Consider the following 24,049-nt stretch of genomic DNA (forward strand, 5'->3'; position numbering starts at 1 on the left):
TTAATGGTTAACTAAGTTTAATTTAATCAAATGATCTACCGATAATTTAATTTTCTCGTTCAAACAATATAACTCATAATTTGGAATTGGAAATGAATTTTGACATGAAGGAAATTAACCGAACTTAAAATTAACTTAAACTTAAGGAAACTGAAAAAAGAGAAGCGACTTACCTATCCAGTCTGGTAGAAGTGTGCCCGCAAGAGATTCTGAGTATCTCTTACCTGTGGAAAAAACAGAAAAAAAACGAGAATTAGTTTACAGCGCATAATCAACTATGAATCACAATTAATCTTCATTTTTCTTCGTCCATTCTCCACCGAGAAACACCCTCCACATATTTCCTAGTCGCCCAAGAAAGGCAGGATGCAAAACTTTCAATCTCAGCCCCATGGCACGTCGTTCATAAATTTCCTCTGCTGTATGCTGCGAAACCCGAATACCGGAACAGCAGCCGGAACACGAGAGCGCAGATGAACGGAAAAATCACGTCTTGAGGAAAATCCTCCTATAGGAAACGTGCCCGTGTTGGTGTGTACACTTTCTTTGTCTGGGTTAGAGGCACACGGGCAGCGGCACCATTAGACTCCGGAGATCTTCGGAGCTCAAACAAGCCATAAATCCTAGGCGACCGACCGGCACTCTCTCCACGTATCTTGGCGGTTCCGTTTGCTTCACCTTAGCGAAGACTTTAGAGCAGAAGCAGAACACCGAAGACGAGTGCGCACAGGTGTACCAACATAATTGCCAGCAATTTACATGAAATATTAATTTTTAAACAAAATATGTATTTCAACATGTTTCGGGAGGCGAATTTATGACCCCAGGAAAATTCGTCCCCGATCATTAGAACATCAACCAGACGGGGAAACAAAGAAAGTACCTTCTCCGCCAGAAAACAAACGAAACCATTAATTTTCCGGACCGTTAATGTGAGTTATTTTCGGAAAGCCCACCCAAACCGGGAACGCATGATAATCAACCTCCTCAACGTCTGCCATAATCTGCATAAAAGTAATCACTGCAAAGCAAACGCAATAATCCAGAAGGCTGACCACCGCCAACATAATTAAAATAGTCAACCCTACTTTTCCTAATTAATTTATTCGTGTATTCGTGGTCAAAGAATGCAGAGCAAAGCCAAGTACGGATCACACAATCCGTTCGCTGGCTGCTAGTCTCCCCCGACGGACGCATTGGGGAGCTGTTTTCCGTTCAAAACAGAGAATTAAAATCTTTAATCTTCTACTTCAGCTGAACAGCCCTCGCCTTCTTCTTATAAATCACCGTAATCTCTTGGGTGTGGTTTCTACGAAATAGAAGCTGCTCGGAAGCGCTTTATGGGGGGATGGTTATAATTCGTCCAGGAAATCTTGCATGAATGTAGTTTTTTTCCACGGCACACAATTCCAGTTGGAATAATTCCTACTGGACTAGACGAATCCGTACGCAGCCATCATGTGTTAATATTGTTATCCTTGAAGATATCCTGACATCACATTGGACTCATCAATTGGCATACATGTTATTAGGATATCCAACTGGATATCTTAATATTGCTTCTCGCAGGCATCTGACTTGAAAAAAAAATATTTTCAGCAGATTCCAATTTAATTTCGTTTTCGTCTGGTTCGGGTAATGTCGTGTCTTCTGTCGAGCGCGACTTACAAACTCTCGACACGGTTCCTAATGGATAAGACGATGAAATATGACCTACTTAGGCAGCTACTTCGATCGGCTAAGTCACCCGAACTGAACGCAGCCAACAGCCTTTCCGTTCGCGGCATCATCATTTCCCAGCAGCTAATATTCTTAGTGTTCCAAATTCAAAGCCGGGTGGGGGTGGGCCCGCGGATGAGGAAACAACGGTCTGTTCCAAGCGGAGAGACCTTGTGACTCTAAATCATGTTTGATAAAATGAAGCAATAAAAATGGTTGGATGTGGACCCATAAATTTCCCGCTGAAAAGACAACGTACTCTCGCGACTCTCATCCCAGTCTTCCTCGGAGTCGCGCCTGCACTCCCTCCCGATTTAAATCTCAAGATCCCGGGAGGGTTGAAGAAAGCGTGCGTTGTGGAGGAAGTGAAATTTACATATATAAAAAAATGAAACTTCTTTTTCAAGTATGTCGCTCCTACGACAACGAAAACGTATTTTTCTTTTATTTTTGGTTGATGTGCAGCACACGTGAGGAATGGAACAAGTTTGGCGTGGCGATGAGGGTGGAAGACGGAATGATTTTTTATTTATACGTTTTAATTTTTGTATTCCAGTCTCGAAGCCGAAGATAAACCGGTTCCAGTGGAGGCTTTCTGTTCTGGGCTTGCAGAATAACTGAATGAGCGGCCATTGAAGGAAGGCCCTTGCATTAAAAAGTGTCACTGTTATCGAGTTTCGGCTATCTACCGATAGGAACCCGGATTTGGAACTTATCGGTTCGGTAATTTCGCTTCCATTGTTCATTTCCCGTTTAATTATCACGTTCAGAACTCGGGGACTGGTCGCCGCAAGTCGAGTGTTCCATTAACGACGGTGTTGAAATGAATTAATTGGCCTGCGACTCGAGGTATGGGTGCGTACCAGTTCGCCCGGCGTCAGTCTCAATTAGAAACGAAACGATGCTTAGACGCAGGTTGGACGCAACTGTCGGCCCGTTCTACTTGGGAAGAAATGGAACCGAATAAGTTACATATCTTGATTTATTGCCGTCAACGTCCACTTTTTTCGCCGTGTGATGAGATAAATTAGGAACTTCACAAATTCGGTTCCAATTGGTGCTGAAGGCGGGCTTGTTCCAACGCAAGTTTGTGAGGCACAGTTCGAATAAATTAATTCATTTAATTTTTGGCTTGGTGCGCAAGGCACAGGAACTGGAAGGTGAGTAAATTGTGAGAGTTACGCGAACAGCTGAATGTTTCGTTTTTAAAAAAGAAACGTAAAAAACAGAATTCTGATCACATGGTAAAAGATTCGAAATATAGCATCATGTGAATGTCATTTGACAGCATATGCTATTTGGATTCAACAGAGAAGAAATTTGAATAGTAACTGAGAAATATTTAGTATAGCTCTTCTGAGATCCATCAGCAGATACTTTGCTCAAGTCGTTCAGTGATATTCATTGGCGCAAACCGGCGATCATATCATCCACGCCGGTAGACAACTCCATTTGTGCATCTCGTGGTATCCGCATTCCTCGCCCAATATGATCGCTGTTTATCTCATATTCCACTCGCGGAAGGAGGGAAACTGTATGACACATGTCCGAGATATTTTCCTCCAGCTCACAATGGAGAAATCGTGAACCAAGCCAACAACAGTGTTCCTCATCAGCCGGGAAGCCAGTTTCTTGGCCAGCCAAGCGACTCCCATAAGTTCGAAATTAAATCTGAACGTGCACTGCGGATCGCGGGGAGCAGAGAGACACGCGAGGGTTCGCGACGTGAATCCTTGCCGCGAAAAGTGTCATGTAAGTAAGATTTATGGCTTTTTGAATTTGACCATCATTTTCTTCGCATCTTATTTTCCGGCCACAGTTGGAGTACGGTTCCCCATCAGGTGACCGTTGCTTCGACTTCCAGGTCGACTCGCCACAAGAAACGAGACTATCATGTTTGTATTATTTTTCGCGCCTCACGCCTGCTCCAGTCATTGCAGTGGGGAGTTTGGAGAATTATAATTTATGCGTTTAATCAAAACCGAATGAAGAATCTCCTTCCACACAATCGCGCACTGGTCGGAGGCACTGTCCGTCGGATTCGAGTTAGTATTCCTCGAACCACGTACGCTCTGTCGGACTGTCATTTATTCGAAGACTTACTCAATCACTCGATCGCTGAGATTCCACTTCGAAATTATTCCTACGTGAGTAAGTTTAAGCAGCTTGTTACTCACTTTTAAGTGATTATTATGCTACGACGATGATATGTGGGACAATTAGCATGGAAAACAAACATCGCGAATATGTATCTACCGAAATGGCATTTGCATACCACCTGCCCACCCTGCTCCGTTTGTGATACGAAAAAAAAATCCGACAAACCTGTTCATCCGTCACCCTGGATTGTGGTCATAAATATTTAATCAAACTAGAGTCGGTTTACCGTGGCGAGGTACTTGTGTGCATCATTTTGCTTTGAGGTAGATACTGCTTGAATTGCTACGACTGGAAAGCATTCCTTTCACACCTTACTCTTGGTTGACATGGGCGTAATTGGGAGACAACACAAAAAACGGCAGATAAAATAATTGTTTTTGAAAAATAAAATATTCCACATGTTCAAAGTTTGTCTAGCAAAGCTTATCGGTATATTAAAATGTATTTGAATAGTTTGTATATTTGCTCTAAAATGTTTTGTTAATTAGTATATCTTATTAGACTTGACGAGAGCTTCATACTTGATCAGTTTTTCCGAATTAGAGATGTTCGCTGGTACGAAAATCCGTTTGCAGCGTGCAGCGTTTGTCATAATTTGTTTGGCAGCGGCGTCACACCGGAAGAAGTTTCAGTCGGATGCGGTGTGAATCGGCATAACTGTCAATTATGTTCTTGCATTTGAGCCTTCGAGAAATTTTTCGAAATCACGAAGAAGATGTCCGAAAAGATTCGTTGGGTTTTCCAGGGAACATTTTTTCTTGGAAATGGATTTTTCACGTGAAAATCGTTGGATTTTCCACGGGAAAATCGTAGGAAAATCCATTTGATTTCCCGCGGGAAAATCCATTTGATTTTTCGCGAAGAAATCAATTTGATATTCCGCGGGAAAATCCGTTTGATTTTCCGCGGGAAAACCCGTTTGATTTTCCACGATTTTCCATTTTTCCATTAATTTTTCGTTTACTATGGCCTCAAAAGGTTTTTGGAATGCAAGAGAGAATGGCTATTCCACGATAATCACGTATGTCTGATTTTTTTTCCAGATTTAAAAATGAGTATCAAAAATTAGTTTTTCCATATAATTGGGAATTTTCCTGATTCTAGTGACATATTAAATAGCCAAAATAATGGAGTGGTTAGTTCCACTGCTAGGGTTTTTATAAATATAGGAGGGATTCCATCAGGACCAGGACCTTTCGAAGCATCTAAACTACGTAGGGCCTGCAAAATGTCATGGACATGAAGTTGATTCACTCCAATATCATTTGAAAAGTCTGGAAAAAATGCAAAATAGTCGTGGTCACGATCATTTTCAGAAAATGTAGAATAGGTTTCCTGGAAAAAATCTGCAAAAGATTACAGTTCTTTTCCGAGCTATCCCCCGCGTTTTCGTCAAGATGCATAATTGATGGAAAGTTATTATGATGGAAAGTTATTAGATTTCAGTTTAGTTTTTACGTAATTAAAGAAGTTCTTTGGAGAGGACTTTATTTTGCTCTCAGTTTTTGAATTGTAATCTTCCAAAGCGTTACTGATAGCGTAATTCAATTGATCGCATACGTCCAAGTAATATGCTAAATTTTCATTACTGTTATGACTTTTGTAAATTTTGTGTGCCTTTTGCTTGCGATTTCTTGAATTCTTGATTTGCCGATTATACCAAATTGGGTCTTTATTATTGTTATGACGTCGTTTTCGTTTTAGACGAGTTTCTTGTGAGATTATGTCAGATAATAATCTGTAAAAAGTGTTAACAGATGCTTCGACATTTTCTTCATTTCTTAAAACTATTTGCCAGTTTACACTACTTAACCTACCTCGAATATTTTCATAGTTCGCTAAATTGTATTCAAAGACATCCTCATACTCACAATCGTTGGGTCTTTGTTGTTCATGTATGAATAACGAGTATTCGATTGCAGTGTGGAACGCTTCATTTTTCCACAATGGATTGATAGATTCTGTTACACAGAAATCTTCATAGATATTTGTCAGCAAGAGGTCCAAACAGCAATTTTGATTGTTTTTTATATGATTAATTTGGTTCAATCCTAAACTTGCAGACTTGTTAAAAAATATTTGCAAAGTTTCGTTATCCCCAACGACTGGCAGTAGGATACATTCGTTTTCTGAGTCTAGAATAAAGTCAAGCATTGCGTTGGTTAAAGTCCCCATAGATGTGAACTTTAACCTCCGGTGGATGTTCTGATAGTATTTGTTCAGCGCACTCAAAAAAAGATTCATAGTTGTGCTTACAAGCATGTTTAGGTGGGAAATATACCGATGCGAATATATGCATTTATCTATTTTATATGAGTTTTTACCCAGACATGCTCAAATTCATTCGATTTATTTTTTGTGATGATTTCTGAATTAAAGTTTGCCGAAATAGCTATTAGAACAACACCACCGGACTTTTTCTGAGACGTGAGAAAACTCCTGTCATCTATTAATACATTAAAGTTACTTCCAAAAATTTCTTCACTCCTAACGATTTCATGCCAGCTTGTTTCAGTTGCCAGAATAATCGAAAAGGATGAGCTTAATAAATTTTTAAATATATCCTTCATTTTGGCTGGGCTTTTCATTCGATTGAAATGCTGACAATAAATTAGAACTTCAGTCGAATTCTGTTTCTGCGAAGAAGTTCTTGGAAGTATGACGGTCTACGAAATATTTACCTCTTTTGATTTTTTATGTAGCGTGTTATCTTCACTTGTTAATGTTACTTCCGGAGAGTGCGTCATTGCCGATGAAAATTTGATGGGCTGTAGAATTTATATGCGGCCTCCCTAGTGCGTTGAAGTTGTTGAGTGCGTTCACTGGAAAGGAACGAACGGTGTGATTGAAGGTCTGCCAAGGCGTCGTTGCGAGATATTCCTAGATCCTCGTGTACATCCAGAAAAATTTGACGCAATAGTTGTAGGTCTGTTGGTAGTCCTTCAGACGCTAGCATTGCAGTGGCGCTGGTTTTGGTGGTTCCACGAATGCATACTGTAGGTGGCTGGTCGTGCAAGTATGACAGGAACATCCGCACAATGTCCATAATTTTTGGGTCCCGTAGTCGTGCTTTTAAAAAACGTCGATCACCAGACGCAGATTGCTCTGTGAGTCTTACTATGGGTGGTCGCATTGGGTCCAGCAGAGGAGGGTGCTCGATATCCATTTGAAGACGGCTTTCACTGCTGCAAGAAAGTTGCGCTGGCTATTGCTGTTGTTGTTGGCTTTGTGACTGTTGATAGTTTTCTGGTTGATGTTGTTCTTTTTGAATAGGTGGTTCTGCTCGATATGGGTTGATAGTTTCACCCTGTTTAAAATTAATTAGTTTTGGGACCGATAGACCAGAAATAGGATATTCGGTGATAGAGGGTGGACCGGCAAATTTAACTTTAGCAATAGCAAGTAGTTCCTTGTCTTTACCCATGTGTCCTTGAGTATGATCTTTGACATGTGGTGGATCTTTGACTGGTGGTTTGTAGCTAATACGAACGGATTGTTGGTTTCTTCGCTTCCTTCGATGTCTAGCCTTATCAACGGCTTTTTCTTGGAGCTTTTGCCTATTCAGCTTCTTGTCGTATGTCGACCAGTCTGGCCTCCAATACCATTTATTTCCCAGCATCCACCAACCAGCGGAGGAAAGGTCTTTTTTCGATTGAGCTTCGTTGCTCAATTTAGAGAATTTGGCTCGACGCTCAGCAAACATGTCCATGATTGCATTATTGGTCACGTCCTGCTAGGACAGATGATTTTGTTGTTATTGTTGTTGTTCTGATGCCTTTTGCTGTTCATTGGAGTCTTGGAAAGATTGTTGTTGCTGTTCTTGTTGTTGATGTTGTTGGTGTTGATGCAATTCTTGTTGTTGTGGAGGCAGCTCAGTAGTCGAAAGGTCATATAGCTCGTCTGCCAAAGTGCTGTGTAAAGAAGGAGAATTTATTTCTGCACTGTTACTTAAGTTGGAAACAGCAGCAGAAACATGTTTCACTTCATCAATAATTCATCCAATTTTTTGATTCAGTGAGGACTTGGGAAGATGGCATCAGGTCGCTTCTGAGGTCATTTATTAGTTGTGGAATAAGGCCCATTGAAATTGTTGTTATTTCCATCGCCTCCACTGCTGCTGCTGTAGCTGATTTAACCGCCTTTTCTACTATGAGGTCGTCCGGAGGAGGTGTGTCCAAAAATGCTGATAGCTTGTTTTTAATTTCTGTAGCGTATGTACTGTTGTTGTTGGTGACATTGATGACGACCCGCTCAATGTTGGTAAGCATTGTTTCGACGTGAGCAATCGTTTCATCGTGTGTGCTGTTTAACGTCTCAAAATTTGTGAGCACCTTATGATTTGCCACTAATGTGTGTTCAATGTTCTCAGAGATGTTTTTCAGAGACATTGATAATTTATTTAGATTGAGTTCTTGCGCGAACTTTTCTTGGCAATCATTACAGAGAGGCAGCATAAAAGTGCGTAGCACTTCTTCGTGATTCCTTTGGACGCCTATGCATGCTGCATGAAAGGTGCGTTTGCAGGATCCGTAACAGCGCCATAAAAAGTGATTGTCACTTTGCGCACAATTTCTTATTCCACACTTCATGGCACAATTAAACGCGAAATGCGCGCGGGTCAGGTCAAAATATTTAAAAGATAAACACGGCGGGGTAAAGTTGAACGCGAGGAGAACGCGCGGGTATGTAAAATAAAAAATATTTATCACGTCAAGTTTGAATGTTTAAAAATTGTTAAGACGCCGCGATACTAGACGAGTGGCTACACGACGAGAAAAAAAAATACTTGCGGAGCGCAACGACACACAACCGCCATCGTCAACCACTCGTGATAGAATCATATTTGTATCGGCCTAATCATTTAACGAATAGACAATTTGAGTCGCTATCGAGTCATGGAAAAATTTAGATAATGAGCCTAAAATCCTTTGTAATATGGCATAACTTGCCTCCATGAGTCGATTTCGAGTCATGGAACATCGGCTCATGGTGAAGTCAGTGTAATGCACACGAAAAATAGAATGATAATTAGGACGTGAGCAGTAAGAAATAAGAAGTGAGAAGTGCCAAGTGATAATTGAAATGTGTCACTTCTCACTTCTTCTTGTGAAATATGACACTTCCTATTTCTCTTTTCTCACTTTTCACTATAAAAAGTGAGAAGCGCGAAGTGAGAAGGGAAAAAAGAGACATTCCTCACTTTTTTACATTGGTTCTTCTCACTTTTCACAAAAGTTAGGTGGAATGTTTTTGCTGACTTCTTGCTCCTCAATTCTCATTTTTCTCTTCTCATATCTCACTATGTACTTATTTTTCGCTTCTCATTTTGTACTTTTGACTTCTCAATTATCACTTTACTCTTTTCACAAATTCTCTTCGGCAAATTACATTTTCGGCCGAAGGGTCCTTTCTGTCAAACGTCCAGTTCGGCCAAGAGGCATTTCCAGAAAGTCTCCATCGTCAGTATCATCACAGGCCGATAGCAACCGAAATTCTGGAGCGGAAGTGAGGCTAGGTGTGACCCATCTTACGTAGGGGCGTAAACGAAATCTGCAAACAAACGTTAGATTGGAGCATCATAGCAGGGGCAGACCCATCACCCAACCAGATTTTAATAAAGTTCTGCATATAAATCTAACAAAAACTGTGATTTTAATACGATTTTTGTGTTGAAATCTTACATATTTGTATTATTGATAGATTTGTTTTTTTTTTGGTGCAGAGACTTATGGCGGCATAGCTTTTACAAAATTAAATGAACGAAGTGCATTAAAATATAACCTGCAGCAGATGAGGGTGATAGCAAGCAATCGCCCTGGATAAAGATCTTTTAGATCGGCACTCGAGGTGCGCTGAACCCTAAAGTAACATACTTAAAAAATTCTAAATAACCGATGGAAAATCAGTTAATATAAAAATGCGATGAAATCAGTCATCAATTCACCCTATTATTCAATTTGTTCTATTCGGTCAATTGAACCTTTAGCGCCCAAATATATCGCGGATAAAATATAGACACATGCTTGGTAAACAAAAAAAATTAAATCGATAAAACAAGATTACATTTTTTACACATGATTATGGATGCCGCGCCCGTGCGGAAACGTCACTGATCGCTATTTCTAAAATTTGCATAATTTTCAAGTTTTGGCCGAAGTTGAAGTCTTAATTTGATCAAATTTATTTAAACATCCTAATTTATGAATGCACGTTCAATCATTTCGAAACTTAGTGTCATTGTCACCCCCGATGACAGCATTTCAATAATCGTACAAATTCACAATTTATTCTCCAAACTTTTGGAGCATTTTAAGTTAAGAACTGAAGAAAATCAAAACTAACACTAATAAAGATCAAAATAATCTCAATATTTGCACAAAAAATCGATTGGCTACCAAAAAGGTTAACGGAAAAAAATTGTAGAATTCAATTAGTTGCTGATAAATGCATCTTCAAAATTCAACAGCTTTGTCTCAAGAATCTTATGGACATCCAGAAATTATATTTTCTTAGTGTAATTGTTTATATTCTAAAAGATATGTATTTATTTGATAATTTCAAATCTTTCCCCTTTTTTTTGCAGAAATGAAATCGGTATAGAACTAACAGCAAACGATAATTTCCACAAATCTATTGATTCTAAAAAAATAAATTAGCATGCTTTTAGAAGTATAGTACTTTATAGTTATCGGGAAAAAGTGTTCCATTTGAAATACGAATGCACAAACGACAACTTGGCATATCGCAGCTTATATAAATAAATATAAATAATTTTGAGCCCCGGTTGAATGGCTATTTTAGAACAGGACGGCTAAGGCTAACGGTCTGCTGCCAAAATAATCACCAAATCCAAACTCCCCAAACAATTGAATCCACCCGAATTAAGTACTACCGCAACTTACTCAGCTGCAACTGGCCACTAATCGTGCGCGGTGATGTCTTAATTAACCGTCTTATCGCGGGGCCCGGTACTGCATTAAGTCCATAAAAATTGATTGCAGAAAGCGAAAAGGAAAAACACGAAAACGCTGGCTGTCCCATAAATTGCACATTTTATCCTACGGTTCCATCCGAAAAAAAAAACACCCGACTCAGAGTCAGAACTGTGTCGATTGGATCCCTCATTGGAATATGCATACACAAAACGGCAACCGTAACGAGCGGATCTGGCGAGCTGTGACGTCATGCCACCCAACTCAGACGCACACACGCTCGCCTCGTACCGGGTGATGTTGGGCGCGCAGGTATACGCTGGAGTAGAATTTCGGTACAGGTCACCCGCGTTCGGAACAGCTGAGCTGAAGACGTGAGTGTCTTCCCCCTTCAGTGCAGAGCAGCATAACAGTGAGTGGCGAGCTGGTGCTGCTGCTGTTGGTCGTATGGCGATTATGGTGTGAGACAGAAAGTATGTAAACATGTAAACCGCCAAAGGTTCCTTCAGAAGAACCATGTGGTTGCGATGTGGTCGTCATACGGTGCGGTATTAACTGTAGTGGCCGTAACGTAAGTGAGTCTGAGCACCAACGTGCTGGGCGAGAGCAGCGTTGTTTACTTGATGTGCTTAGAGCTAGCGTGTTGACTCGTGGCTGAAACGGAACCATCGTGGAGTCAACTTTTATGGCAATGTTTTTGATAGTGTCAATTATGACGAATAAAGAAACGAGCAAATGGAGCCATAAAGTTGACCAGCCGTAGTCACTCATCGTATTGACGCGAGCCAGAGCGGAACGAAATTTGAACCAAAGCAGAACCTGAACTCGCCCCGACGAAATCAGGCTCTTTAGAAGCAGATTATCATTTTAATGGCGTCTTTATTGATACTTAGTTTGAGTTTTATTTTTCATAAAATGCATTGCTTATTCCTGTGTCAAATCTCCGTAGGCAACGAGCCTTTTTATGCATAATTTAAATTAATATTCCGCCATCCGCGCTACCGCGTGCATTCTCGTTTGTTTCGTGTTTCACACGTCGGTCAGCTCATTCAAAATATTGCTTTATTGGATGATGTCGTCCAGTGGCGCCACCAGTGTTACTCAACGTCGAATGCAATGCAGCTGAGCGCTTCTGGGGGGAGATACATATTTGCCCGCGTGCTCTTTTCTCAAAAGGTGCAAGATAATCCAACTGGTGGGCCAGGCCGTCGGTCGGCCGTACATTGCTGCTAAGCCGAGCTGCGCTGCTTCTAAGCGAGTGGGTATGGTTAATGTTTTACACACTGCACCTCAATCGAGACCAAACGCGCGCGCACGGCGAACGGTTCGAGGCGCGTTCGGTTCAGGCGCCGCCGCTAGATCTGCTGCCCGCCAATATGGGCCGCCGTCTGACGTCTTTGGATTCCGTATGCTGCGCAACAAATCTAGCGATGACGCCGCGATGGAATGGAGATCGAGTCGGCACGATTCGGAAGTTACATAACTCACATCCTGAAATACGGGCTGACCCACTTTTTTTTTCCTTCTTCCATTCTACGCTAATCGAAGGTTGCGAGTTTCATCCGTCACCGATCATAAAGACTGCTTATGGGCTATCAAAAACAAGGGACTGCAGAGGAAGCTCGTGGTAAGAATTATGTCCGTATTGCGAATATATGTGGACATCCCGAGCAGAAATTGATAATACATTTTGAACATATTGAACATATTTCAACATACTCAAAATGCGACTTTGATAAAAATTTGAACTTTTTGAAAAGGATTTACGGAAATCGAAAATCACACTCGCCTGACCATTTGATCCTACATCCTAGAATTAATTGGCATCACGTGGTTTCTGCATGACCCCAAATCGCAAAATAGAAGCATCAAGCATCATTTCCACCCAAATGCGACTGCTACCCGGGAAAACAGTAATAACAGTAATAAAAATAAACGAGAGGCGTGAATACTAACTAGTGCAATAATGTTCTTCGCTGCCCACGCACGCATGCACACAGACCAGGGCCCAGCAGCAGCGGCCGTTTCTCACATGCCACACGACATCTCCACATGAAAGTAAGCTTCATAACGTTTGGATTTTTTTTTCGTTTTCCTACTATAGGAATGAACTGGCTTCTTGATGACGAGTGGCACTTTTGCTGTTCTCCCTGGCGCATCGCAATAAGTTAATCATAATCAAATGCACTCTCGGTGCGACCGGGCACGTAATTCTTCGCTGTGACATTCGCAAACAAGAGCCGGACTGCTTGGCAGCTACAACACACTGAAAATATGGTTCTTCGCACACGATTCGATACGCGTTCGCGTTGTCCATCAGTTCTGTCAGGCGGAAAACAAAAAAAAATCGCACCGAAGAGTGCGAACCATTAATGAAATATTGTTTGTTGCACTTTTAAGTAGTGGTTGAAAAATGTACTGTGCGGCCCAGACGCGTTAATGCTCTCGCTCGACATCAACCGCAAAGTCGTTCGATCATCATCATCGGCCGGCATCAACCGGCGGGGCTCCCAACGTAACTCATTTCGATTAACGAGGTGTTTGTTTTCCACCTGGCCACGCCACGCCACGGCAGTATACCTACGCGGCTGAGGAGACTTAGTTTTTCCTTTTTGGATTATGAGCAGTACTATGAAAAGGTGGTAAGGGACGAGACGGCGTGAAACTCGGTTGTATCGTGCTGTTAATTACATCGATTATTACTGCACATACCCATTTTACCACCCATCTTGATGGGTGGCAGCTAATCGTTGGTTCGGTGGTTGTCCAGTATGTGGCATGTACGTACAAGTTGCTCGGTGGCTGAAAGTAACTTAAATTAGACTTTGTTTGAAGGTGATTTATGCTTTCTTTTTCATAGTTTAAATTTCTTGACATTTTTTTTTGCTGGGATCTATCTGAAGCATTGTCCGAGTTTATTATAGCCAGAAAAAAGTCATTGCTCTGCATTGAAGGGAGTAATCATTGGATAGATAAATGAAGATATGATAAAATAAAACAATTGTCTTAGCAGAACCGTGAGACTTGAAAGTTTGTTCAGAAAACTTTGTTTATAGAACAACGTTTCTAAGGTTCAATAAAGATTTTGTTTGATCTCAGGCAAAAACTAGTCTTTATCCTTTTGACAAAGGTTTCCAATCCATGGCTGGTTCCCCTCTGGCAAAAAGAGAAAAAATCAAATTTGACCAGCATTTTAAAACTTCGAAGAGCACTCCTAAATCACAAGCCGAAATTCAGAAATTTGAGGCAAATCGTACCTGAATCTTAATAATATGGCTCACTAACAACCAAGAAAACTCTATTAAATAATTGGGATCGAATTCGAAACCGAGATTCCTAAGCCGCGTCAAAGAAAAAGTCGAAAATTTTGAAAATATATTCGAGCTACAGGGACAAAAACTCCAGAGAATTGCAAACAATTTCTGTACTTGAATAAATGTTCAAGTTCAAGATCTCTTTCCTCGCTTTTGTGTGGTCGGGATGGGATCTAATGACCAACCTGGTACGATCACACAATCCAACTTCTTTGAGCGCAATTGCGGATGAGACTGTGTTGATGCCAGACATAATCAAATGCTCATCCTACTCAGTTCAAATTGCACAAAACAATGCGTGTGAAAGAGTTGGTTTGAAAATAGATTGCGAGAGTTCGGCTACACCAAAATTTTAAATTATTTAATACAATAACTTGAATATATGGCTCCGTTATGCTCAAAACTTTTGAGCCCTTCAAATAAAATACTGTTGTAGATATGCTTTTTATTTTTAAAACATGTTTGGCGTAGAACTAACGTCGTAGTGTCATATTAACCATAAAAATAATGTTCGTTGGTCAGATGGGCATCAAAAAAATTATTTTGTAAATCGTGCATAACTTTTGAAAGAAAAATCATACACCTGAGATTTTTAGACACAATGCACAAAATAATCTTAAGCTTTCCATCGATGTATCAATTTTCAATTTTCAAAATCACTGGTTGCGAATCTAGCGGAGAAATAGTTTTCAAAAATAAATCCAAATGGCATTCAAATTCAATGTGGCTGCTTCCATTTTTATAATTGCAAATTGAAGACATACACTTTCTCTTTCCAACCATATGCTTATCTCTAGGATCGGTTGGGAAATGTTGGAGTAATGACAGTTTTGGTGAGTCAGGAATTGAAAAAAAACTCGAGGGGTCCATAAAATTGATTTCGTGTATCTAACGATGGGTTCACCTTTCTGAAGATTTTAACTCGGATCCTTAATACACTCGCCGAAATCTTTCGAAAAAACATAATTTAGAAATTTATTAGAACCTCGTGCAAATAGTGGCCCGGTCTCAGCGAGAATTTCTCATCTTTCAAATGTTGTGCAACTGCACAAATTGAGTTTCAGACATAGTGATCAAATTCTTAGTAAAGACAATTCTCGTAGAATCTAATGCTTTGAACTAAATCTAAAATTTAAAAAACACATAAAAAAAGTTATAAACAAAATACTGCTTTGATTATGAAGAAAATAAAAGTAAACATTTTGGATGAAACTTTAAAAAAATCATAAAATCAGAGGATTCCGAAACATAGGATCTCGAATAATAGAGAGTCCTGGAATTTATGAAAAAGTGTTCGTAGAGTTCAAAAGTTTCAATTATGCGCGATCCATCCATGCAAGCCGATATCTTCAATTTGACAGTTGCTTGACGAAGTGACAGTGTGATTTGTCACAAGAACCAGAGTCACAAAAAGAGATTTCAATCGCCGTGATCGAGAAACGAATTACCATCTATTTGCGAATGATGACGAAACAGATCGTCCAAGGTCAGCTCGGATTCCGATGCAAGAAAATCTAACATTTCACAAGCGTGAAAATTCGGTATCCCTGTTAAGCTACGAGAGCATGTTTACCGTCGATACCGAATCAAATTCCAGATCCGATCGCCATATTAGTTCTCTGCCGTGGCCAAAGAGACCCGTGGATCAATAAGCTCTTGCAGCAAATGGAAACTTATTCCACCTACATTCTCTATAAAACTTATCTGGATTTATCGCGCGCTCACTGTAGTGATAGCTTATCTACCTGTTTTCCGATAGATACGCCATCACCAGTGCGCGAGCGATAGATTCAGAGAAGCTTTCATCGAGAGTATAGGTGGGATAAAGCTTTAAAACCACCAAGAAATATTTTGAAAGTCATAGTGAAGTGCAAGAATAGTGAAACGAAAGAACCGTAGTGAAACGCTATTGTAAATTGACAACTTCATGTCAGAATCGACACATGCACAACAAAACGTAGCCTCAAAATCCCTGAAGTAGGTGAAATATACACCGAAACGTCGGAACATAGACGCAAACACGTTTAAGCTGATGTATAAAACTGAAAGAGTCGACAACAAAATTATTTTTTTTATGTTTTTGCCTTTCGCGTATACAAAGTATACGTAAAGGCTATATGTTCGCTCTAAAAACGAACTTTTTATAGAGGGCTAGGAGACCCATAGTGTCATATACCAATCGACTCAGGTCGACGAAGTGAGGTGATGTCTGTGTGTGTGTGCGCCCAAAAAATCTAGCTCATTTTTTCGTACTTACCCTTAACCGATTTACTAGCAACAAGTTGCATTCGATGGGGATACTTGTCCCATTGCACTGTGGTCCAGGATACAGATTTACGCAGAAAGATGCATTTTACGCAAAAATTACATTTTTTAGAAAAAAATGTCGTTCAACAAAACTGTTCGGAAAGGAAGAACGTCATTATGGTGCTATAAAAAAAGAGAGGTTTATTTTTTTTTATTTCACGGAATACTGACATGTAATAATCCTCAAAGCTATAGCGCAGCTTATTTCAATAAAACTGTGCTAGAAAATGTTTTCTGTAGCTCTTAAGTTGGCTGATTTAGAGCAACTTTACCTACTTGGATTGGGGTGTCCCTAAAAAACAGTATTTTTGTTTTTTCTTCTATTTTTTGTGACTTTCAGAGTTAAAAAAATGCAAATTTTGATTGGTAAATTAAATATGCTCAATATCTTTGCCGATAAAAAGTTATAACACCCTTATCCAGAGAGACCTTAATCCAAGTAGGTAAAAATGCTCTAAATCATTCAACTTAAGAGCTACAGAAAAAGCTTTTTAGCAAAATGTATTGTTACATGTCAGTATTCCGAGAATTTTTTTTTTAAATTTTTTTATGTGACTTTACTTTTTGATAGCACCATAATGATGGCCTTACTATTCCAAACAATTTTGACGAACAACATTTTTTCTAAACATTATCGTTATGGCGTAAAATGCATCTTTCCGCGTAAATCTGTATCCTGGACCATAGTGCATTGTTTCCTATTGAAAATTGGTCGGATCGGACTATGGGCTTAGAAGTTATGGCCAAAATACAATTTATTGTAAAAAAATAGTGCAAAAAAGTTTAGGTCATTTTTTGGCTCTTAGACTTCATCGAAATTTGCTTGCAATGGATTGGATTCGAAAGAGAATCCTGTCTCATTGTCTCTTATTGAAAATTGGCCGAAACGGATAGGATCAGAAGTTATGGCCAAAATATTAATTTCAAAACCATAAAACAAAATCACTTTTTTTGGTACCTACTTATGCTCATCAGATTTGCATTCAACAAGTTGCGTTTGGCGAGAAATTTTCCAATGCATGAAAACAAATATGAAGAATACAATCTATCCACTTATAAGTGAAATTATTGACTTTTCTTATATATTTCTCAACCCTTTTGAACGAACGAGAAAGGCACCATCACCGCTAGGAAGATCAATGAGTTTTTTTTTTTTAATTTTGACTTTTCTTGATGGTGCGAACATTAAAACCCATATGATGAATGAAACTCCGTCGAATTTCGGGTATTTCTGACAATTTTCTTATGGAAACTCCGACAAATTTCTCATGGAAATTTCGACGAAATTTCCTTTTGAAATTTCCGACCTAAATTCTTATACATAATAAAGCTGGCCAATAGGATTTGCCAATATAATCTTTAAAATTTGTTAAAGATGAATTAAAGATCTGTATTAGTGATTAGGGGCCCTCCTTAGCCGTGCGGTAAGATGCGCGGCTACAAAGCAAGACCATGCTGAGGGTGGCTGGGTTCGATTCCCGGTGCCGGTCTAGACAATTTTCTGATTGGAAATTACCTCGACTTCCCTGGGCATAAAAGTATCATCGTGTTAGCCTCATGATATACAAATGCAAAAATGGTACCTTGGCTTAGAAACCTCGGGGTAATAACTGTGGAAGTGCTGAATGAACACTAAGCTGCGAGGCGGCTCTGTCCCAATGTGGTGATGTAATGCCAATAAGAAGAAGAAGAAGAACAAAGAAGATTTACGATTACGAATTAGTTTTGTAATAATAATGTTTCTACTTTTTTGAGCCTGTGCTAGGAATTGAACCCTGCCGGGAATACCATCCGTAACTCTATCTACACATTTATATTTTTTCCCGGGATCTCAGCAAAAACCGAGATTCGCACAGCCGAGCCCCGCCAAACATGTTTTTCGCTGAGATATCTGTCAAAATTGCTGAATATCAGCAAATACTTAGCCGAAACCCGAATAACAAACCTCATTTTTCAATTTATCAGTTATCATTTTTTTTTGCTGAGCACACGGCTGTGTGGATTTTGGCGAGCTGCAGAAATCAAAACTGAGTGTATATAGAAAATAAACTACCCGATAACTTTTGTAGGTAAATATGTGCAAGAACTTCATTAGAATTGTAATGCAAACATATAAAAAATGCTTTTAGGCCTATCCTCCCATTTCGGTTAACCTCACCATCAGTCACACCCCATGGTCACCTCAAACCATCCCACTACTGACTGTCAATCACTGCTGACGACCATCGATGATCCGATTGGTGATTGCCAGCTCGGTCAATCAATTCACCTTTCGGTTGCGGTGGCGCGTCGTCGTCATCCCCAGAATTCGCAATTCCATATAGCACCGCTCGGTCAAACACACGGACGGACTGACTGTTGTTGGCTGTGGTTTATCCAGTCAGCATGTGAAATTTAATTTATTTTCCTCTCCGCGCACAGACAGACACCATAAATAATTTCGTTCTCACTTCTCAGCCAGCAACCGGGGCCGGACGGCCAGCCGACCCAGCCGGGCGGCGACGACGGACCGGCACTTCTCTCGCACGCTCAGATTGGTTCTCCATTCTCACACCTTCAGCTGTAGAACGCCGGAAAGCTTTCACCTACTCCGGCTCTGACGTTGCTGGTCGGTCGTGGAAAAAGTCGGCTGCACAAAGTGTAATAAAGAGTAAATATTTCCACTGGGAAAATTTATTCTGCACATGCAATCTGTTGGACACTCTCTTACCCGCGTTTGGTTCTATCCTGGCGATGTCCAGAGTCACATGCGAAAAGGGATTTTCCCGTCCATCCGTTGCCCCTCAAGTACGTACACCCTCGGCTGGCCCCAAAAAAGGAAGTGATGATTTCTGCAGGTTTGTCCCTCCGCAGAATTTTCGCAACTTGCCTCGTTCTATGGCTTTCCGTTTCCTTTTTTTTTCGCATTTACTGTGCCGATTTTCGAACACATGGACTCAAGGGCACAGTCGGTACCGACCGGTGTCCGTGTAGAGCGATTGTGTGCTCTGTAGGGTGTTTGGTGAAGTTCGCTCTAAAGACGGCAAAGGGTCTAAACGGCCTTTGCGACGGTTGGTGTGTTATTTAACCATGACCTACGCTAACTGGGGACAGATTGTCCGAGGAGTTGAGTTTGGCATGAATCAATTTTCCGGAGAGTAAAACCCGTTTCCATTAATGAAATTTCAAAATCGAGCGAAGTTGTGTGGCGTACGGTTCCTGTACGTATGTGCCGAGGTACGATCGCATCGATTGTTTTCCACTGAAATATGGTGACTAGAAGGAAGCTAAAAATGCAAACGCTATTAAACAAATGAAAAATGATTTAATAGCGCTTGATAGAACACGTGTATAATTTCCTCACTCTTGCTCGCTTTGGTGGTGATTTTTTAGCAGCGACATCGCCTGTGAACAGTGTCTCCGGAAGTGCACACTGAGTGCAAGCGCATGGGGAAAGATGGCCAAATTTGCCCTCCGGTGCGATCCGTTCGTGTACTGTGTGGAAACCGTTGTGGGAGTGTTAGATTTATCAAAATGTGGGTGGTCTCCGCCCATAGTGTGTCGCCGTGGCTCTCATCGTGCACAGCAGAAAAATGCTCCATATTTACACAATTGCTGCTACTGCTACTGCTCTATGGGCGAATAATTCACGCTGAGCGTTTCATAAAGCAGTGCTAACTTATTAAGTGTGAAAATTTGTTGTACAAGCTAGTCCTCCACTACAGGATTCTGAGGGGTGGATTAGGGTAGGGCTGAAAAAATGCAGTTAAATGATGGGAAACACAAAACAAGAGTTGAGTCTCTCGTATTCCAAAAAAAAAAGTCTTAAAAAAATTCAAAAATGTTGATTTATTTTTGGAAAGTAGATTTTTAAAGGTTTAGTTATTCTTTAGAAAATTATGCATCAATATTCCAAAATTTAAATGAACACTTGTAGAGCAGCAGCTTTTTAAACAAAATTTTATACTACGCAAGGTTGGGCTAAAAATGTAGTTTGGCGGTTTGGTTTTTAAACATTTTAGATTTGGATTTTTCTTATTCCTGAAGTGTCTGAACGTTAGTTATTAGAGTCATCGTGTGATTTTACTAATCGGTAATCGATAAAATATGATCCGCGTGTAACGAAACGTGTCCAGAACTCCATAAAATCTAGCTCACCCTATCGGACCAGTGAGACGACAGCGATGAATCTTCTGCTCCTATGCTCACTATGAGCTACGACCGTTCCAGACCAGACACTGTCTTCTGGCTGCTGGAACCGAAAATTCCCGATTCCCGCCAAGTAAACATAATTTTGTCTCCTCAAATGTTTACCTTTGTGATTAAAAAGCACCGTCGTTTCCTTCTCCGAGGTAATGCTCCTCCAAGGATGCTCCGTCGTGGAAATTTATGAACTAGTGCAGCACTTTGCGGTTATTAATGAGTCACCTTGGCGGTGCTCGTAAGTCAATTTTTCCGCTCGGTGGTTACACAATCGGCAGATACCTGTACTTGCGACGACACACAAAAAAAAAGCGAGAGGGGGAAGCAAAAACCACTCAAGAATCCCGCTGTATCACAAGTGCAAATGAACGAAACCATATCTCATACATCAACCAACGCGGACAGGGCAACACAAACATAAAAGTGAGCGCATATCAAGAGCAACACATAATAAAAGGAACAAACCGAACCGAGCCGCAACCAAAGGAAACACACAGAAATATGAATAACAAATGCCCAGGTGTGGTGAGTGGCCGGCGAGCGAAGTACGGAGAGGGCAGTCCTCCGCTTGGTGCACGATGCACACTATGGAAACGGGCGAGGTACAACCATTTTATCACGCCATCTACACACACACCTCGCCTCCCTCTGCCGGAGAGAGAGGGATCAGGTCACTGCCAAATATTCTTGAAAGGAAGAAAAAAAAACCGGCTCGCCAAATTTAGTTCGAACGTTGTTCCTGCAGGAAGGTCTGTCGTAACTTCGGTTGGATTGTGAAACTTTCTTTGGATGCGGAGGCACCTCACACCGCACGAGGTGCAACGTCGAGGCTTAGGCAAGAATCTCTAAATCATTGTCAAAAGTTTGCATTAGAAATGGGGTATTTTTTCGCTGAAATCCTGTGAAATAAATTGCATTTCAATTGTCACATTGTAAGGGTTTTTTTTCGGTAAGGTAGGTGGTCGGTTTCCAAGAGCTTCAAACATCTGTTCGAGTCGGAATGGCAGTGAGGTGCGCGCAAGGTGCCGACGGTATTATCGCATCTAGGAGGTTCGACAATGGCCAGCTAGGTGGCGTGCATCGGTAGTTACGGTCAGTGTCAGTGTAATTATTCATAAATAAGCTTTATCGGATTAACAACTGGCTACTACTGCGGCGGCTGCTGCTGCTGCTGCTTGACCACCGGTGGCTCTTTTACCGTCGGCTCTTCGTCGGTACGTGTGTGGTGTGTGACTGAGTTTCGGAGTAGGAGTGCGGGAACGATCTTAGTGTGGCAGATTCGCACGCTTGGCGCTGGCTGGGTTCCGTTTGTTGGAATGGGGGTGATAGGTCCCAAAGCCTGGCATATTTTTTGCCATTCCATCCGAGCGGGCGGACGGAGTGGGGCGCAGTAAAACCGGTGCAAGTCACTTCCAGGGGACTATGAATGAAGTGTTTATTGCAGTGTAAATTCAGCTGTAAAGTTGGAAGATGCATTATGGGAACATGGAAGTCTGGTAAAGTCCCAGTGCTTGACTGGTTGTGGTTATGACGTTGAACGGAAGTGAAAAATTTGGAGATTATCAGAATAAATAAACGTTTGGGTTAATAGCAAGAATAAAATTTTTGGTATTCGTAAAATTTATGAAAAGAATAAATATTTACACTATTTTGATGTTTGACTACAAAGCAAATTGCGCTAAAGGTGGCTAGGACTTGATAGATGATACAAGAGAGTTAATATGCGTTTTACCGTAAAAGTTATTAAGGTTTTCATGTTAAAATCGCCTTTCTTTCCTTCGTTTATCTTTTAAAACATTCACAGATACACACTAATCAACTTTTTTTGTATTACTGATGTCTTACTAGACATATGTAAGTATATTTATCGAAAAGAGCTATCGATAATGATGATTTAATTTTGATTTGTTGTAACGAATGAGTGGCAGAGTTTTTCTTTCGCTAACGACCTAATGATGCTTCAGTATTTTTTTGCCTTTTTATTAGATATGGAAGCGTGAGTTAGATATAGGTTAAGCTACTTCTTATTTTTTTTAAAGGAAATGTGACAAGATAGGCTCACATTTAAAATACAGTTTTTATTCTTTAATAAGCCGCGTATCAAAACTTTATTATCACCATAAAAACGAAACCGAAAAATGTTGAAATCTTCCGAGGACAACTGGTCGGGGTTCAGCGAAACCAAGCGCATTTTTGACAAACTTTTGGTTTTTTTTATTGGAATGAAAACCAAAGTAAATCAATTCTTTCGTACATTTGTTGTTGGATATCCTCAATTACAGGGTAGAAGGATATCCGATACGTTTTGTGATCAATTGGATCTACTACACAAAAAATTGTGCCACAAAATGGGTAATCTTTGGCGCATGGTGCGCTTTGGCTCAACCCCGCCCAACTGATATAAAACAGTGAAGACCACAAAAAATGGGGAAAAAACTTTAGAATTTCGGGACCACCCCAACGAAATTCAAAAATTTAATCTCTATGATTATATACAATATAGAAATGAAATAGAATTTTTGCCTGACGCTTATGGATACAACGTTAAAAAAATCAGGAAATTAAAAAATCTGACTACCAATCATATTGGGCTTTACCGGAAATTGAATGCAAATATTATTATGTGAATGTTAAAAAATGCAATTGGCAATTGTTTTACAAATGTAGCGCCATTAATAGTAACTTAAATAGCAATATTGAAGTAAAATAATTACTTGACATTTTTTCACAACGTTGTTACAACAAGTTTTAAGCTAATTCAAGTCGAAGCCAAATTCTTTTTTTTAAGAAGCAAGTCGGTAGACTTTTCGAAACAGTCAAGCACTTTATATTGTTTTTTGTTCTGAAAGGAGGTGAGACTTCCATAGAAATGAATCACTCAACATAACTCTAGAACAAATCGCACCAAATATGTCTCGTGGGAAAAAGACATTTGACGATTGCTCTGCGAATACCTTTGCCCGTTTAGGATACATCATCGCCTCTCTCGGTGAAACCAAATCAACCAAAACTGAAGATAGGATAAGACAATCCAAAAATTCTATCAACCGTGCAAAAAAAATTATAAAAATATGGCAAATTTTTATTTATTGTAAAATCTGCAAGTCGGAAGGGGATTGTTCGGAGCTAGTAGTAGGTTTTCATAAATCGCAAGTTGGACCCAAAACTGCTTTTAAGAAAGCTAGCCATCTTTTTTTCGGCAGAGCGCATGGGTTTTGGGCATTGGAAAGTGCTCTTTGCCAGATATTTTCAAATAGTTGTTTTTTAATGTGGCATTACAAAAGAATATCTTTGGATTTCTTAGGTTTAAGATTCAATGACACAACCCCGAATGCTATTATTCGGAAGGCTGTTGCCTCGAATGAGAAACGGGCCACAGTATACAATCCGGAAAATCATTTTCGTAGTAGATCGTAGTCCGTTGGCTAAACGATC

The 24,049-nt window shown here is 40.3% G+C and overlaps 1 protein-coding gene across 2 annotated transcripts in view; it reads right to left on the minus strand.

Moving 5' to 3' along the window:
• LOC134219530 (homeotic protein ultrabithorax-like) overlaps window positions 1-24,049 on the minus strand; it is a 150,311-nt gene that overhangs the window by 98,294 nt on the left and 27,968 nt on the right. Inside the window, exon 2 of one of the 2 annotated variants that reach the window (XM_062698277.1) lies at window positions 174-224. The exons of the other annotated variant lie outside the window; for it this stretch is intronic. Coding sequence (XP_062554261.1) covers window positions 174-224 — 51 coding nt within the window. The remainder of the gene's footprint in view (window positions 1-173; window positions 225-24,049) is intronic. 2 annotated transcript variants of the gene reach the window in all.

Source organism: Armigeres subalbatus, chromosome 1 (genome assembly GCF_024139115.2).
Source record: "Armigeres subalbatus isolate Guangzhou_Male chromosome 1, GZ_Asu_2, whole genome shotgun sequence".
NCBI classification, from domain to species: domain Eukaryota; kingdom Metazoa; phylum Arthropoda; class Insecta; order Diptera; family Culicidae; genus Armigeres; species Armigeres subalbatus.